The sequence below is a fragment of the Wasmannia auropunctata genome, unplaced genomic scaffold, assembly GCF_000956235.1.
Source record: "Wasmannia auropunctata unplaced genomic scaffold, wasmannia.A_1.0 LD336076.1, whole genome shotgun sequence".
Taxonomy (NCBI): Eukaryota; Metazoa; Arthropoda; class Insecta; order Hymenoptera; family Formicidae; genus Wasmannia; species Wasmannia auropunctata.
Window position 1 is genome coordinate 3,404,293 of NW_012026814.1, and position 17,616 is coordinate 3,421,908.

The 17,616-nt window shown below is 42.1% G+C and overlaps 4 protein-coding genes across 4 annotated transcripts in view; 3 read left to right on the forward strand and 1 right to left on the reverse strand.

Moving 5' to 3' along the window:
• Positions 1-489: 489 nt before the first annotated feature.
• LOC105449312 (protein JTB) lies at positions 490-1,270 on the forward strand. Its single transcript, XM_011688458.1, has 3 exons — positions 490-637; positions 768-1,001; positions 1,086-1,270. The coding sequence occupies exons 1-3, from the start codon at positions 582-584 to the stop codon at positions 1,246-1,248; spliced, it is 453 nt and encodes a 150-aa protein (XP_011686760.1). The 5' UTR covers positions 490-581; the 3' UTR covers positions 1,249-1,270.
• Positions 1,271-1,339: 69 nt separating this feature from the next.
• LOC105449313 (glutathione S-transferase C-terminal domain-containing protein homolog) lies at positions 1,340-3,129 on the forward strand. The gene has a single exon (XM_011688459.1). It carries the CDS (start codon positions 1,359-1,361, stop codon positions 3,078-3,080), a length of 1,722 nt encoding a protein of 573 aa, XP_011686761.1. The 5' UTR covers positions 1,340-1,358; the 3' UTR covers positions 3,081-3,129.
• Positions 3,130-4,545: 1,416 nt separating this feature from the next.
• On the forward strand, positions 4,546-6,934 carry LOC105449314 (U3 small nucleolar RNA-interacting protein 2). The gene is made up of 8 exons (XM_011688461.1): positions 4,546-4,705; positions 5,003-5,136; positions 5,204-5,301; positions 5,396-5,623; positions 5,725-5,837; positions 5,916-6,112; positions 6,244-6,587; positions 6,679-6,934. The coding sequence occupies exons 1-8, from the start codon at positions 4,655-4,657 to the stop codon at positions 6,915-6,917; spliced, it is 1,404 nt and encodes a 467-aa protein (XP_011686763.1). The 5' UTR covers positions 4,546-4,654; the 3' UTR covers positions 6,918-6,934.
• A 253-nt stretch (positions 6,935-7,187) lies between these two features.
• Positions 7,188-17,616, reverse strand: part of LOC105449315 — a 56,449-nt gene continuing 46,020 nt past the window's right edge. Inside the window, exon 5 of the mRNA XM_011688462.1 lies at positions 7,188-16,675. Within this exon, the coding sequence (XP_011686764.1) occupies positions 16,515-16,675 (161 nt within the window). The 3' untranslated portion in view covers positions 7,188-16,514. The remainder of the gene's footprint in view (positions 16,676-17,616) is intronic.

Here is a 17,616-nt window from a genome sequence, read left to right on the forward strand (position 1 = left end):
AATTTGTACTTTCATGTATTGAAATTTATATAGTCGTAAAATAAAAAGAGTAATAAGAATAAAAATAAGTATAATAAATAAGATATAAGCTGATCACGATGCTTCTTCACGTATTATATTTTTAGAAGAACGAAATGAGAATACTGATTACTTTAACGTTTATATGTTAAATAATAATTAATGTAAATGTAATTATGTAATTTACAAGCGATCCTGTGATTGTGTCTTAATTTTGTGTATATTTGTTGTTATAATTCTCTTCATAATATTCTTTTTGAACTGAATGCTTAATTCTGTTAAATGATAAATATACATACATATACTTTTATGTATACATATATTGCATATATATATTAGGTTTATTTAGATATTAGATTTATTTTGCTTTTTTTTTTAATCTTCAAAAATTGTTGCGCTTGAAACGAGATAAATATATATATTCGGGCGTCGGAGGGAAAGAGAAAGAGCAACATTCCGAGTGTAAAAAGTACAAGCCTCACGAACAGACCCACCGTTGGAACCCTAGTGGACCTTTAACCTAGTTTAGAGTAGAGTGCGATAATTGAAAGTAGAAGTCCGAAATGATCGAATCTTGCACGAAGAGGCGAATGTTGTTGGGCATTACATTTTTAGGAGGGTAAGATTTTTCACGTATTATCCGCATTGAATATCAAATAACGGATCAGCTGTAGACTCGAGCCGTTAAACGAAGCGTTTGCTTGGACGAAAGCTCTAACTTCTTTACTGTACAACTGCATTCCCTACAGATTAACAGTTTTAGCGCTAATTATTGAGAGCCATTGGACGAACAGCTCGAGCAAGGTGTACGTCGATAATTACGAGAACAATTCCTCCTGCGTCTCCGGCGAGGAGTACGAGGTGATATCCGAATGCCATCCGTGCACGGCGTTTGAAATTGCCAGCGAGAGCATCGGCGTCTGCGTCCACGCGAGGTATAAGGAAGTGGTGAAATGCAAGAGCGGTGAAACGATAACGAGAAGGTGGGGGGCACACCCTAACGAGATTTGTGCGTATACGTATATCTACTTGGCTCCACTATTCTCATCGTTATATTTACATTACAGCTGTGACAGAGTGGCTTGGCTGGAGGAAAGGGCATTCTGGAAGTTCGAGGGTTTCATGTTCGCCACGGCGATCATCTCCTGCATCGTCGTATATTGGCGGGAGAACATATTGAGACAGAGGATAATCCGAAAAGTAGCGAGACAACTGCGAATTAGCGTGTGAGTGCTGTGTGCGAGTTGAGAAAATTGCGCGGATAGAAGTGAGTTTTATATTTTTATATTTTTATCGCTTGTTCAAAGAAGAGACTAGAGGAGAGAGAGAGAGAGAGAGAAATGAGTGAGGTATATTTGGCGATATTTTCCATGGCGGACTTGTGCCTCGCTCCGATAGAAACGTTGGTAACTCTTTTCACTATAAAATATTGCGAGTCTTTAATTGGTATCAAGCTAATACCGAGCAAGCAGGACTTGACCGAGCGGGCGTACGCGATAGATCTCACGAATTTCGCTTACGAGATTGTGAATGTTAATGAAATACCGTATTATGCGAGCTCGTGCGAATTACCGAATGTCACCGTAAACGAGAGCAGCTGCATGGCTGGTTTGTGTACAGTATTAAGGCAGATTGTAAAGAGTTCGAGTACAGAATGTTCAACGCACGACTGTACCAAGTTATTAGGCTTCAAGGGTTCCTGCCTGATGGCTTGCTCCGAGGCGAGCGTGTGGACTAAGTTCTGCGAGATAGATTTAATTCTTACTCTAAAGTCTTTAGACCTGAAGGATTTAGAGAGATCCGAACTGCCCGTTAGCTTAGCCAGATTCGAATGCCACATGTCTCAGCCGGTTAAATTGCACAATTTGTACAAGTACACGATGTGCAAGAAGTTCGCCGCGCTCGATATATCTAGGCGGGATGAGACAGGTCTGCCGGAACATGCGTACGCGGAGGGCGCGTGTGTCACGTTATCCGACATAATTATATTTGTGTGTATGCACATCCTGTTAAACGCATTTTCGAGCCACACGATATCAAAGCTGGTGCCCTTGACAGTTAAGTGGTACGACAGAATGTTGGAGGATCAGTTTATAACAAAATGCCTAAGTTGTCTACCTTCGTCGAAGAGTCGTAATTCGGACGTACTCCAGTACACACTTCCAGTTGTAGTGAACGAGAGCCTGTACAAGAGCGATCCTAAACGGTACAAGCCGAGGAGCCGGATTTACACGAGGCAAGAGGACATAGAGCATTCGTTGCGGCTGATCGAGGACATGAAGATCACAGTGCAGCTTGACGTCGAACCGTTCGGCGTGGGAGTGAACCTCGACTGGTCCGACGTCCCTTTCGACGCCACGCCGGAGGGCGGTCTGTTGCCGCTCGCGCGGCTGCGGCGGAAGCAGGAGCAGCTGCAGAACCTGTGCAAACCCGTTCTGAAATTGGCGAAGGCCGGAGACACCATTGTAGATTTCTGCTCGGGCAGCGGCCACTTGGGGATACTGATAGCGTATTTCCTGCCACGCTGCACGGTTATTCTGCTGGAGAACAAGGAGGAGTCGCTGAACCGGGCCAAGGAGAGGGTGCGCAGGCTGAAGTTGACGAACGTGAAGTTTTGCCAGTGCAACTTGGATTACTTCAAGGGGGACTTCGACATCGGCACGTCGTTGCACGCCTGCGGCTTAGCGACCGACCTGGTGATTCAGCGTTGCATACGGAAGAACGCGATTTTCGTGAGCTGCCCCTGCTGCTACGGCTCGCTGCAGGACTGCCATCAGCTAACGTATCCGCGAAGCGATGTATTCAGGGGACGTGTCAACAACAAAGAATACTCATACCTGAGTCATGCGGCGGATCAAACGCATGACGAACTGAACGTTAAGACTAAACAAGGCTACAGATGTATGGCAATTATAGACACGGACAGAAAGCTGTTCGCCGAACAGTTTGGGTACAAAGTTTATCTCGCTAAATTAATTCCAGAAACGTGTACACTTAAGAATCATTTATTAGTTGGTCTACCAAAGGATAAGTTAACACATGGCGATTCATGTGACAATTAATTGCGTCCGCTGAATGACTTTTGCAAATAAATTTATATTGAGAACATTATTTACACTCAGTAATTTTAACTCGGTAATTCCTCGGCACCGACATCAATATGTAAACATTTTTTATTAAAATAGCAAAACCTATTATGTATAAAACACGTTAATTTATATGTAGTGTCTTTATAATTCCAATTTTTAATTTAATAAAAATTGATCGGAAAGGAAAAAAAAATACAATTTGCTTTTCTATTTTAATAATATCACAGAGAGAAATCTTGAGAGTGGACATGCCCGTGTTTTAAATAAAACCCATCCATTAGCGTCTCAATGCATGTATGTACATAGTGTAGCCACGTCTATGAATATTTCCAACAGATAACATACTGCATCTGGTTTTCGAGTCTGTCCCACAGTGTTTTGAAATGGTTTTCTATGAGAAATAAAACATGAAAGTACAGAAAATATAAGCTGGTTCGACAGTTTCTATGAACGTGGTACTCCCATCACTAAAAAAAAACTCGACTATGCTATAATGAAGTACTAATTTATTGCTAGTTTATTACTCTAGTCGCGAATTTATTGCTCTCATTTATTCACAAGAAATTAATATCAAAAGTGCTAACTTCATATTATGCTATAAGCATCTCCACTCTCAAAAAATACGTACAGAATACAGTAAAAAAAATATATATATATATATATATAGAAAAGTTTTTTTGTTACCTTTTGCTTTAAGACACTGCAAAGAATCATCGAAAATTTTGAATAATTTTTTACTCTTGTATGTGCGCATCGTCATACTCCTGATAAATTTCTTTGATTTAAACATAAAGATAGATATTTTAAGAACAAATATTCTAGAAACATTTTAAAGCTTATGGCTATAATTACTACACTATTGTTAAACCGGTTTTATAGAATGTATGTACATACTTGAGCTATTATATGCTTTCAAAATATTTAGCTTACATGTTTTATAGGCATTTACATCTAATTACAATAAGAGAACAATTTTAGTTAAGAAATGATGGAGTTAAAATCATACTAGTATAATATATAATATAATAAATTAAAAAGAAGCCAGCTAGTATAAAATTGCATTTGAAAAGATGTATACTTTTAGACTTCCATCAAGAAATATTTAAGACAACTTTATTATTATTATTATTATAAACAATTATATTTTGTATGTACATACATATAAGATATAGCATAAAATATAACCAAACAATATACATGACACAGAACAAAGTTGAAGACTGTGTTACTCGCCAGAAATATTCGTAATTTGAGAATGGACGTGATTTTCGAATGCACAATTTTTCGAGAATATAAAGCCAGCAATTTCGAAAGGTGGATGTAGCACGGACATGAACCGCAAATTATGTACCCGCGGTGCAGAGAAGTGAATGTTGCTATGTAGTTTACACCCACTTCTTCAGGGGGCGCTAGTGCACGAGGGTGACGAGTGCCTCACGACTGACGAGGGCATTTTGAGGTTACATTACAGGCAAACAACAATCGTTCGTGACGCACGTGGTTTAGAAAGCTACTAATTTACAACGATTGTTTTCCGCTATATTGTGATGTCGTTTTTTATAAGAAGTGGCGGTCGAGGAGGTGCACAGAAGCGTAAAGTAAGCTCTTCGATCGATCTTATTCTTTTTTCGAACTGTGTTGCGTTCTCTTCTGTTTAGAGGTTAAAATCACGTTTGCTTAGAACAGCACGATTATTTTGATTTTCCCTGAGCATTGTTAAATATTTGCATATTTCGTATCGACAATTTGTTTAAAAAGTTACAAAAAACGACACAAGATAGCAAAATATATAATAATTTTAACGTATTTGTAAAGTAACATTATTTTTGTCTTGTGTATAATTTAATATATCGATAACTATTAACGTTTTGTAATTTATAATTTTATTATACTAGCTTAATGGCCACTTTAGCAAGAAATCTACTGCTCAGTCTACGTCAAAACAATCAAAGAAATCAAAGAAATCCAAATTCAATGACAATGAGAGTATTGCCAGTACGGATGAAGAACTCGCAGAAGAAAATTTAGGGTAACAATAATCAAATACATCGCAATAAATATGTTAATCAATGTGTTATAAGATTTTGTATTTATAGAAATGAAGCACAAAATGAAACTGAGGAAGAGGAGGAAACTGCACAAGAAAAACGTTTGAGGCTTGCTAAGAAATATCTTCAAGAAATTGAAGAAGAAGGTACAAAATTCCAGCCAAGTGGTTTTGATTTGTTATTTTGAAAAGGGAGAAAGAAGTGGTTTTATATGTAATAAATTTATCTTCGATATTTTAGAAAAAGATAGAGCAGAATTTGAAGAAGGTGCGGTCGCAAGGAGATTACGCGAGGAATATTTGGAGGAGAAGGGCAGATTGAGGAAAACTGTAGCGATAAATTATGTTGGCCATAATGACCTTATAACATTGAGATGTAAAGAACATAAATCGTCTATTACCTGTATTTGTCTTTCTAGCGATGGCAATGTGTTGTATTCGGGATCAAAGGATGGTAGTTTAGTTAAGTGTAAGTTTACAAGTTTTATCTTTTAGATAAATTATATAGTTTTAAACATAATTGAAATAATTTTTTAAATATTCATTATTAAATTGTCAATTATTTATTAGGGTCGGTAAAGGAAAAGGTCAAATTGAAAGCCCTTAGAGGAAACAGAGGCAAGACGAAACCTGGAATGAAATCTATACGATGTTTAGCAATTAGCACAGATCACAAGTTTCTTGTAAGTTTAAATAAAATTTTTTGTTTTACTCTTTATAAAACAATTTGGCATAGAGAACAAGTTTTATTCTCATCGCAGGTAGTAGGAGATGGTGGATGTAAAGATATAAAAGTGTTCTCTGGCGATACTCTCGATCATATAAAGAATCTACAGGGTCACAGAGGTCCCGTGTCCGGACTGGTATTCCGTAAAAATACTCACACGTTATACTCCGCATCCGAAGATAGGAGTGTGAAAGTATGGAACCTAGACGATATGGCTTACGTTGAGTCTTTGTAAGTAACTTTGTAAATTTGATATCTCTTTTTACTTTATACATATATATATATATATATGTATATATATATATATATACTGAATTTATTTATTTTATTTTAAATTTCTGACTGTGCCGCTGTTCTCGCAGATTTGGGCATCAGAACGCCATCACGTCCATCGACGCGCTTTCACGAGAACGCGCTATCACGAGCGGTGGTTACGACGGGACTATTAGGATATGGAAAATAGTCGAGGAGTCGCAGTTAATATTTAATGGGCCCAACGCCGGCAATAGCATTGACGCGGTCAAGCTCATCAACGAAGAGAACTTCTTCAGCGGTGGAGACGACGGGCAGCTTTGCGTTTGGGGCTGTTTGAAGAAGAAGCCGCTGTGTTCGATACCGGAGGCGCACGGAAAGGACGAAACCAACGGCCAACCGATGTGGATTTCAAGTATTGCCACACTATTAAATACAGATTTAGTAGCGTCAGGTACATTATCATACTATATTCGCGTTTATGAATTGTGTATATTTTTCCGTTTTTATTTTTTGGTATTTAATTAGTCATTTATGATTTCTAGGATCGCGAGACGGTACGATCAAGTTGTGGCAATGCGGTGAGAACTTCAAATCCTTAACTTTGCTGTTCGAAGTTAAATTGACGGGTTTCATAAACGCGCTCGCGTTCACTCCCGATGGGAATCACCTTATTGCTGGTGTAGGTAATGAACATAGAAGTGGCAGTTGGTGGCGAATACCTGAAGCGAGGAATGCAGTTGTTGTTATACCACTAATGCGTAAGCAAAAGACAAATAAATAAATTTTATAGATCATATATATAAATTTACATCTGTATAAAATCAGAGTTACGTATTTTTTTTTTATAAATAGAAAATATGAAACGTTTTTCATTTTTAATTATATTTTTATAGTTAAAAATATCTTAAATAAAAAAAACAATTAAAATATTCATGAAAATATTTATAATTGCATTAAGTTGAGACGAAAGAACAAGACTGTGCGCTGCTCTTAGAAATCTATGCCCTCGACGACGATGGTTTTGATGTGAATGAAATGAAAGAAATATTGGTCCACAGTACAAGTATTTATTCTGTACAAAAGTTGAGTTATAAAATATTATGTCCCTATTTTAGGTCTTGTTTTAGTCTTGTATACCATGCCGTCTTGAGTACATTCGTATAATAACAATATCGCCGCATGGAACGCTCGCGCCCGTCCGGGAACGGGTCCTTCCGCGTCTTCATTTTATTCCCGACTCGACGCTCCGCAGGTTAAATATAACATTCTTCGCGAGACACAATCCCCGACCACCGTCGTCCGAACGTTCGCCAGCGTTCCGCTCGCGCGAATCTTGGACTCACCGTGTACATATAAACCAAACCGACTTTAATCCGCATATTTATTCGAGTCAACAAACAGTAGTACAGCGAGTGTACGCTACTTCTTGTGCATTCTTGCGATAAGTTTTCAAACGAGTGCGATATATAGGCCATCCTTAATTGGGGGCACACCACCCTTCCGTCGTGTCGTTTCTTTTTTCTTTTTTTTTTTAACCGAAGTCGTTCCGCGCTCTTTTTCTCTCTCTCTCCTTCTCTCCAGGCCGTGAGGGTGCTGTTCGGTGCGTTTTTCTTTTAAGGGTCCTCAAGCGACATCGTCTTCCGCAAAAATACGCTCGATTAAATCTCTCCCTGTTTCTCTCCAGGCCGGCATTAATTTTCGCGAAGCGGATTCTGTGGTAGGGATAGGGGGGAGGAGGCAGATTCGGCGGATCTTGTTCACTTCTCTTTTTTCCCGCCGCACATTTGGGTCTTTCTCTCTTTTTTTTTTTTTTTTTTAATTCTTCCCTCCATCCTTGCCTTGCTGTCTCATTTAATTGTTCGGCCTTTGACGCGGCTGATACGTGTGTAAATTGACGGCGCTCCGCGCGACAGGCGTGGCGCCTCTTCTCTTTTTCTCTCCTGCCTTTTGCTGTTCGCGCGCGCGGGGTCTTCGCGCTGATTGCCAGTCTCTTCTCTCCCTCGTAAATTCTCTCGCCTTGGAGACCAGCCAGATTTATCAAAGTATCAAAGAGTCGCCTTTAATCTAGGATCTAATAATAAATGAGCCTCGCGTTTGACAAAACCGCTTGAACCCGACGACGCTCTTTCCTCCGCGCGCGGAGAGCGGAGTTGGGCGGACGCGCGCGCTCCTCCGTTTTCCCCTCTGGTCGATAAATCACTATTATTATTCCGCTTGTCGCAACGAAATACGCTTTTTCCTTTCTAACACGGATCGGCCTGCGGCCGACGGATATTGTTGCGCTTTATTGCACGAAAGTCGAAAACGATCGTTTTATTGCTATCGGAAAATACTAATCTCGCCCAACTCCGTTCGACTCGATCGCGTCCCCCCGGACGGTTTTTCCCTCCGTCGCCGAGAAGACGCGACGGAAGAGTTGCAACGACCGCAGGGGAGGAAAGAGACGCGTCTTTGGTAATATGCAATTGACGCTCGTTGCATGCTATAGATATGGTGTTACTCCGAGAGGATGGTTAACATTCACATCCCGCCGTGTTAGCCTCGCGAAATTCGTCGTTTCGCAAAATACATATATACATATGTCAAATGCGCGTTGTAACGTAACCCCTCCAGGCAACCGAATTTTCGTCGGATAAATTCAACGCAAGGAAAGACTAAATCATTACGCGTTAAAAACGCGCAATTCTCACCGCGGTTACCTTATTTCTTGCTTACGATTGTGTGTACGATTTCTTACATAACAGTCTGAGAGACTTTTCACATATAGAAAAACACTTGAACGGTGCGATAACGATTTACGTTCGACTGATGTCAATTATACGCTAACACGAATAAAGCGAGTCTTGTGTTTGCCTGCCTCGTGTTTGTACAAAGCAAAATAGAAGGAGAAAGTAGCTTGCGTGTGCGGAGAATATCCACTGTCAATTATTGCTAATAAGCGAACCTAAAATTATCAAGACGATATCGCGATATCGCGCTTTTTTTTTAGTTTATCGATACAGCCATAATCCTTGGATGTAAAGAATATTGTATAGCCTTCGGCGGAAACGAATTGAGGCGGAAAAAATTCGTTGTTTATAAAACAGGATACTAGTAATACCTGTCGAAATCGTTGAAACGTGTTCTACTCTTTTATTTTTATTTTTCATTCTTCGGATGTACTGAAAATTATTGGTCTTTTTGTCTGGATCTTTTTTGTCTACATTGTTTCCGATTTTATCCGTCTTTTTTTTTCCTGCTGGCAACGTATTAAATATTGAATCGGAAATTGACGGTAATCGTTAAATATGGCAGTTTATTTCGGGAATTACTTTTCGAGATAGTCGTTTTGCTCGATTATATTTCATGCAATGTATATATACGTACGAATGAAAAATATATTAGATTTACACTATTAAAAAAAAATTATTTATGAGTTTTTGTATCAACAATGTTCTTTAGTTATAGATTTAGCAACAATATAGGAATATTAAATCGAAATATATTTTTTAGATGAAAATTCTTAGGCCACTCTTTTTTTATGGCGCGACATAATCAGGTCAGCTTTGAACGATTCAATTAAAACAGGAAGGGAGCGCGAATGTAGTAGAATTTAGGAACCAAGTGTCTTTTTACGTCGATGAAGCTTTTAACTGCGTCCGAGACCGATATGTATAGTTATTAACATCCTCGAATGTAAATCACGAGTGACAGAATGCGAAAGATCTCTTTTTTTTTTCATATATTATATAACGTAATGTCTCGTTTCAAAGAAATTGCTTTTCTCTTATTGCAATTAAACGCGCGATTAAAATAGAGAAGAACAGACTAGAATATACGTTTTACCGAAGTGATTAATCAGTTGTTGAATGTTGCTTGCCCGCGATTTATACGACGCAAGTGGAGTAGATCGCGCATATCTCGTGCATCAACCGTGTCTTTTGTACTAACAGCAGGATCGTATAAGTTAGGACGATCCGCTTTCCGACTTTAATGCAACTAAATTCACCGTAAGAATACAAGAGTACTACCAGCCAAGTGCAATCAGCCTTTATTAAATCGAAAGATAAATATCGCACGCGTTTTCCCTCTCGATCGCCGAAGCTATATGGAATTTCGGTTCGACGCTCGTCGCGGCAAACAGATTTCCGGGAGATTCGCTGAAAGCAGACGAAAGTCGAGATTTTTTTTGTTTTTAATGTGAAAAATCGACGCGATCGACACGCATTCCGACGACAAGACCGAACTCGGCGAGTTGCCCCCTGCCCTCCCACCCTCTATTCCGGACCGTCCTGTTCCTCCCGACTTTCCCGAGGAAACGGATGATTCGCGCGAGGTAACCGCGAAAGAAAATATACGATACACCTAGTCCTCCCCTTCCCGGCCCGACGCACGATACCTCTTCCATCTCTTCCATCCACTCTTTTTAAATTACTTTCGTTTGCCATCGATATATACTTCGCTATATATCGACATACATATAGAATATACCTACATAAATTGTGTAACACCGACGAGCCCGCGCTCCCTCGCGTAGGACCACGTACATCCTCTTGCGCCTCGCTTCTGCCCCCTCGTTCTTTCACGCATCCACGTCGCACGCCGTCGTTTTTACACGAACGCGGCTCTTTTAGATATACCGTGTGCTTCACCCTTACCTCCCACGCGCTTTTTCTTGTCCTTTCCCTTTCTCGCCCCTTCTATCCCATTCCTTCCCTCTCGTCCCCCTCCCCCTATATCACGCGTGTGCAATCTTTCTCGCGCAGTTTCCGCGATCGTCTCTCCCCGTATCTACTACGCGATGTGCGTAATATGCCTTGCGTCCGCTTGTCACGTTTGCCCTGTACACGAAAAAAAAAAACAATTCGTTTACGGTCATTTCCCCTTTTCCCCACGCGCTGCCTATTTGCGATCTCTTTCTCTCGGCGTTGATTATGGCGGTTCTCCTGTTTTCTTCCTTCTCTCTTTTTTTTTTTGCAACCGGCGGCTGCTCGTTTAAATACTATTTCGCTATAGTGGACTACCGTTATGAACGCTACGCTACTTTGTATTGTATCCTGTAATGCTTCGTAATGAACGACTGGTACTGAATGTGCATACTGGTGAACACACGCAATCTATAAGGTCCCGTTCCAAGGGTACCATACGCGGCGGCCGACGAGCCGCGCACGAAAACAACGACGAGCTCGTTAACGAGCCTCGTGCCTGATCATCGTAGAGCATCGCGGCGAGATTTTTAATTAATGTTCCAAATGTACGCAGCGCGCGCGGACGTCGCGTCTCATTAATCACGGAACGCGCCGCGGCTCGTCATACAGAACAATCGTCCGGTGCGATTGAAGAGTGTCGCAAAAACGGATCAGTCGCTATTAAAAACGCGCCGGACAGCCCCGATCGGAATTCGAAGCGAAATTGATTGAGATCTATACGGATCGATGTATATCGAGACCGGCGTCTCGAAAGGAAAGCTAAATAAAATATTATTTCATCTGCCGCTTTTTAGCGGAATTTTTTTCCCCCCTGATTAGTTATGTGTTAATTAAAATTTCTTTAGCCTTCTTCTGGCGACTCGAAACGAGTTTCTCGTCGTTTCGCGACAAAGTTTGTGCCGCGTATGCTAGCCGTGATGTCGAGAGTGTATGTATGGGTCCTGTACGCTCCGGTTACAAAATAATATATGCAACGTGAGAAATCACGATTCGGCTAAGTGTTGCTCCGCCCTTTCTCTCTCTCTTTCTCTCTGAGCCTGCTTTCCCGTTTAATTAGTACTCGCGTACTTCGGTTACGGAATAGTGTAATCGTAGTTTACAATTAACCGCTCTGCGTCCTCCGTCCTCCGTTAAAAATCTTAGACATCAACATACATTCACATTTTTTTTTATTTTTATAATAAACCGTTATTAGAAACCTATCTCGTATTCGCTATGCACTTTAATATAAATTTCATCGTGTTTACCGCTTATTTAATCCGTTTAATTTGTCTATTTACAGTGAACGCGCGTGTCTATTTCGAAATTCGCTTTATTTCCCCCTTTTAACTCTCTCGTTTAATTAATTAATTAATTCATTACAAAACCGCGCGGCCGTGTGGCTTGTCAGCGCGGCGGATATATTTTACCCCTCGATCTCGAGAAGAGAGAAACAAGTCTTTCTTATTTCTTCCTTTTTTTTTCGCCTTTTTTTCTTTTGACGCGTGAGAACGCGCGCGGCGTGCCCCTCTCGCTGCGGAGAGACAGCCGCGCGCGCGCGCGCGCGCGAGCCTCGCATCCTTTCTTGTTCTCTTGCACACGCACACGAGTGGATGATTACGTAAGTGAAGTGGCATTACCGAACGTAATAGCAGACGGGAACTCAGACCTCCTCGGGATGGACGTGAAGCGTATCCTGTTCTCGTTTTTCCCTTCTTTTTTTCTTTTCTTTCTTTTTTTTTTCTTTTAATCCTACCTCGGACGTTTATTTACACGCGTTTAAATTATCGCATCGACGGGTCCGCCGCGGATCGCGCGCGGACCGAAATATAGATCTGACTCGTTAATACAGGCGGCGCGTTCGAATCCTCTCGCGTTACACGCACGTTACATCTATTTACATACGTTTCTCTGAACAAACAAACCCACCGCAGATGCGTTCTCTCTATCTGCTGTTAAAAAAATACTTTTTCTTTTCCTCGTCGGGGCAGCAGGACGCCTCACGTCTCGCGGTCTGCGGCACGGGTCTCCGTGGGTTGTATAACGGTGCGCGGACGTGTGTGATGGATGGATGGATGGATGGATGACGGAAACGAAAAAGAGGGGATAGTAACAAAATAAAAAAAAGAGGGATGAGTTTGCAGTGAGCGACCTTGTCTATTTTCTATGTCGAATAATTCGAGTCTATATTATTGTTATAACGTATTCACTTATATCCGTTTCCGCGCGAATGAGTACCCAGCGTGATATCACACCGTGAATCCACACGTACACCCTCTCGTCCTTCGCGTGCGAAACGATCGATCGAGCGGCGTTCGTATTCCTTCGTTATCCTACGCCGGAACTTAAAGTAAATTCGATCTCCACTCGCGCGATCGACCGTCTCGTGACACTTTCACGATTTCCAATAATGCAACTGTGGTGCAACGAGCGAGCGCATCCGTGCGCAAAAAAGTGAAATCCGGTGGTTCCGTAAAACCGTTACGTATCTACGTGACAACCCTGGTGGTTGGAAAGTGCCGAAGTACTCTCGATATTCACAAATATTTATAGCTCAAATATTATAAATATCTAAAGAACTATCGAGATGCAACAATTAACATATATATTTATATACATGGATATCGCGGAAAGTTCGAGTCGTTTTTTCAGGAGATATTGCCCAGAAATCCCGGGGCTTCAACACGAGCGGGATTATGAAATTATCAGAAAAATGGCAAAAGATCATTGATCAAAACGGCCAATACCTCTTGAATAGACTCCTTTGTACAAAATTTCTGTTTCATTTTCAGGGAAAAAACGACACGAACTTTCGCGGTACCCATACAATATATTATTAATAAACTATGATTGAATAAAATATGATTGAAGATGAATACGATAATTACGATACCGCGATAATTGCATCAGCACATTTCAACCAGAGGTATCGGGAATAAATGTTCATATTATCTATAAATAAGTCACTAATCTGACAAGTTCCAAATAATGATTGTCTGCGAATACATATCTTACTTAACGTCGCTCATCTAAACGAGACATGTGAAGCTTCGAATCGATTGGAACCATGAAAGATTGCGTCAACCAGCTCTCGCTCGTCGCTAATTGCTGTTGCAGCAACAGAACAGAAGTAAAAAATACAAACCAATGACGGATGGCGCGTGACGCTCAGGCTTACAATACCGCTGCTGAACTTTCATTTATTCGCGAACGTATTGTTCTCCGCTGATTGCAGTGTATTCCGCTGCTCTCGTGATCGTAGACGACGAATGAACTACGAATGAACTTCCGAAAGCGAACTTTCGAGGCCCGATGTCGAGCGGTCTTCAACGTAAGGATTCTCATTTCGCTACTTAAAGATTCTGAATAGGGATGCCTTTTCTCTCTTTCTCTCATACACGCATACACGCAATCACGCAACCTCTCGTCTCTCGCTACGGTACTCATTTCTCGCGTAAATTCGTATTTACAATAATTCGTTAGTGCAGTCGCGCTCTCGCAATTGTATGTTTCCGTGGACACGAACGAAAATTTACTCACTGCTTCGTCTTTCGGCCCTTGCGTGCCGCGCGGCCACGCACGCACGCACGCACGCGTGGGCGTCACGCGAAAGGTGAATCCGCGAGTGTGTATGCATGAAACGTGTACACGCGCAAGTCTCTTTTTTCCCTGGCAATGTAAATAATAAATAGAATAATAAGAAAAAAGGGGAAACGTAGAAAAGGATCAATCAATAAATCGGAAACATGATCGAACTGATTAAACACCATATGTGTGTGTGAAAACAGAAACGTGAATTCGTGTACAATACTCTGGAACGAAATCAAGAACGAGGGAAACAACAAGGGATGAGGGGCGGGTGTTTAGCTCCGGGGGCTCGTTCGTGCCGCGATCACCGCTTCGCCCCCGGTGCCGGGCAGTACGTTAATTTGTTCGCTATTAAATTTGATATTTCACTAGCAAATATAGAATATCGAGTGTTGAATATTCGTTAGCGTTAATGATAGCGGATAATAAATATAATACAGATCTATAGATAGAAGTCTCAGTATGGTACAGCTATTATACAAATCTTGTCTTTTACTCGATTTCGCGCGACTCAGTCTCTCTCGCACAATTATTCTCTATTCTCGCTCGCTCGCATTTTCTTTTTCTACGCTACTTTCCTTACCCAAAACGGCTCGAATCAACGATACTATACGCTATCGTTGACTCGTGACAACGATGCAATTAGACCTGTTCGCAGTGGCAGAAATTCGCATAAGTTCGTGGCTCGTGTCGATTTGTTCGATGAGCACATATGCTCATATTATAGTCACATAATTCACACACATGCTCAATACTTTCTCTCTGATACATTCTCTCTCGCGCTCACTCTCTCTCTCTTCATCTTTTCATATTATAAGATTTACCTAGAAATACGGCACTCTTTCTTAAATCTCTCCACGGCTCCCTGTTGCCCGTCGGCATACGAGGCGAGGCCGCAAGAGCCACTTGTACATATTCATTAGGAATTTATTTACACGCGTGCTAACTATCCTATACTCGCGATCTCGCATGCGAACTCGAATGATCCTTCGTCCTCGGCGTCCTGCGATTGGCCGGGCGGCCGCGGCGATCGGCCCGAACTTTAAAACGCCGCGCGAGAGACACGATTAATCCCCAGACGATTCCTCCCTGACTCTTCGAGCCCTCCCCGCCCGCTACAGACCGTCTCGAATCATCGAGGAACTACGGCGCGCGTCGCGTCGACGCGACTTCGAGTGTCCAAGTATCTCCACGAGGGAGCCGCTCGCGATTGAGGATCGCGATCGCTCGCCGCCGGAGCTGTTTACCACCGCCTTGGCCGCGAACCGAAAGCATTCAAGGATTTTCAGGTACTCTTTTTCTCGGAGAGGCACGGCGCGCTCGCGGCGTGATCGCGCTCAGGACAAACTAATTTCCTTGCCGGCCCCGAGCGAGGACCCCTTAACGAAGGACCGTTCGTCGTCGATGGCCGAGCCCACGCGGTATTTTTTTTTTTTCCTTCAATTTAAGGATTCGCTCGAATCAATGACGTTATTCTCGCGTACATAGCCCTGCTATACTAATATATAATAGATGTCCTTCTCTCGCGTACACTTCTCGCTCTCGGTCGAGGATACTTAGCACGCTGCCACGACTCCCGCTCACATCTTTCTTTCTCTCTTTCTCTCATATTCGAATAAATACCTACAGTTAGCGTAATGATAAGAAGGACAACCAATACGACTACCATTTATAGTAGTGATAATAGTGGGCGTGTACTATAAGTAGTGTCTAGTAGTAGCGCTTCTTTTTCCGTCTTTTCCTATTTCCCGTCCTACCCTCGGCTTTCCTCGTCTTACGGTTTTTCTTCACCCTAAAACTTCGAGCTCCTAATTGTAGTTAATATGGCGTTGCCGCTCGTGTGTCGTGCATGTCTCTTCTTCTCTCGTTCTCGTCTCTTCATCTTCGTCTTTTTTTTCTCTCTCTCTCTCTTTCTCGTTCTCTTCTCGGTCTTCTCTACTATCTCTCGAGTCGGCGCGACCATGGATCGCGCGTGTCTCACTACGATCGAGGGACGGCCGAGGTACGCGCGTGTGTGTCTCGCGCGCCTCTCAAGAAATCAATTAAACGTAGGATAATCACAGAAGAAGGGGTTTCGACGCATGGGATATACGACGTTCTCGTACGTGGCCAGTACTGTCGCTTCACCGCAGCAGCTGCTGCAGCAACGCGCTCATCAGCAGGCTGCCTGTCGCCAGGATCAGGCTCTGCGCGTACCGGGCTTGCGTACGAGCGTACGAGCTTGCGCCGTTGTACGTCAGCTCCTCGTTCTTCACTACCTCGTTCGGATGGTCCGAATACTCCTCTGCGAAAACACAAAAGCAAAGCGATCATTAGCAAATTGATATAGGTTACACGACAGTGGAGTGTTAGGAAACACAGATTTAAGTTAACACGAGAGATGATCTTCTTAAAAATACAGGGATTGAAAAGCACAAGATGAAAAATAGAATATAATCTACATTTCACTTTTTTTTATATTGTACTCTATCTTTTTTACTCTATTTCTTTTTTAAGTAAACTCAAGCGATTGTATCGCGTGTGACTAAGGGTGTCCTTTTTCAACAATTACTTACTCTAAATTTTTTGGAGTGACGTTTCACTCTTTCGGAGTGAATCTCACTCCAAAAGAGTGAAAATCCTGCCACTCAAGTGGCAGAGTGGCAGTATTTTCAATCTTTTGGAGTGAGATTCACTCCAGAAAATTTAGAGAGTAATTAAATTTTTAAGAAGACCAATTAAATTTTTTTCAATCTCTTACACATATGTGTTTTAATCCGCGGCTACATCTCGAGGTGCTCCGCCGAGGATATCCGCGCGCGGACGTTCAAGTCGCATCTCAAATTTTAATGATTATTACCTCATGCGCGGAAGACGCGGCGAGAGGGGAACGAAATCCCCGGCAATTTCGTGTCGACACCTTGGGAACGTGTATCCCCTATCGTGCCGCGTCTCGGAAACACGGCACCGTTAATGGGCGAGCGGCTATCCGTGCGCGCGGCTTCGCTTATCGGCGAAAATGCAAATGCGCGCGTACGCGGCGCATTTAGAAGTCAAATTATATCGTAGACGTCGACGCGAGGAAGAAGGGCGCGCAGTGCCGGGCATCGACAGATGGCTTTCGTTCAGTTTTCATCCGATCGGATCTTGACATTGCGCCGCCTCTCTCTTTCTCGCCGACCTTCCACCTGGCCACCTATGCAAAGGCGCGCGCGTGTATTTACGGCGCGCATTTGCAACTAAATG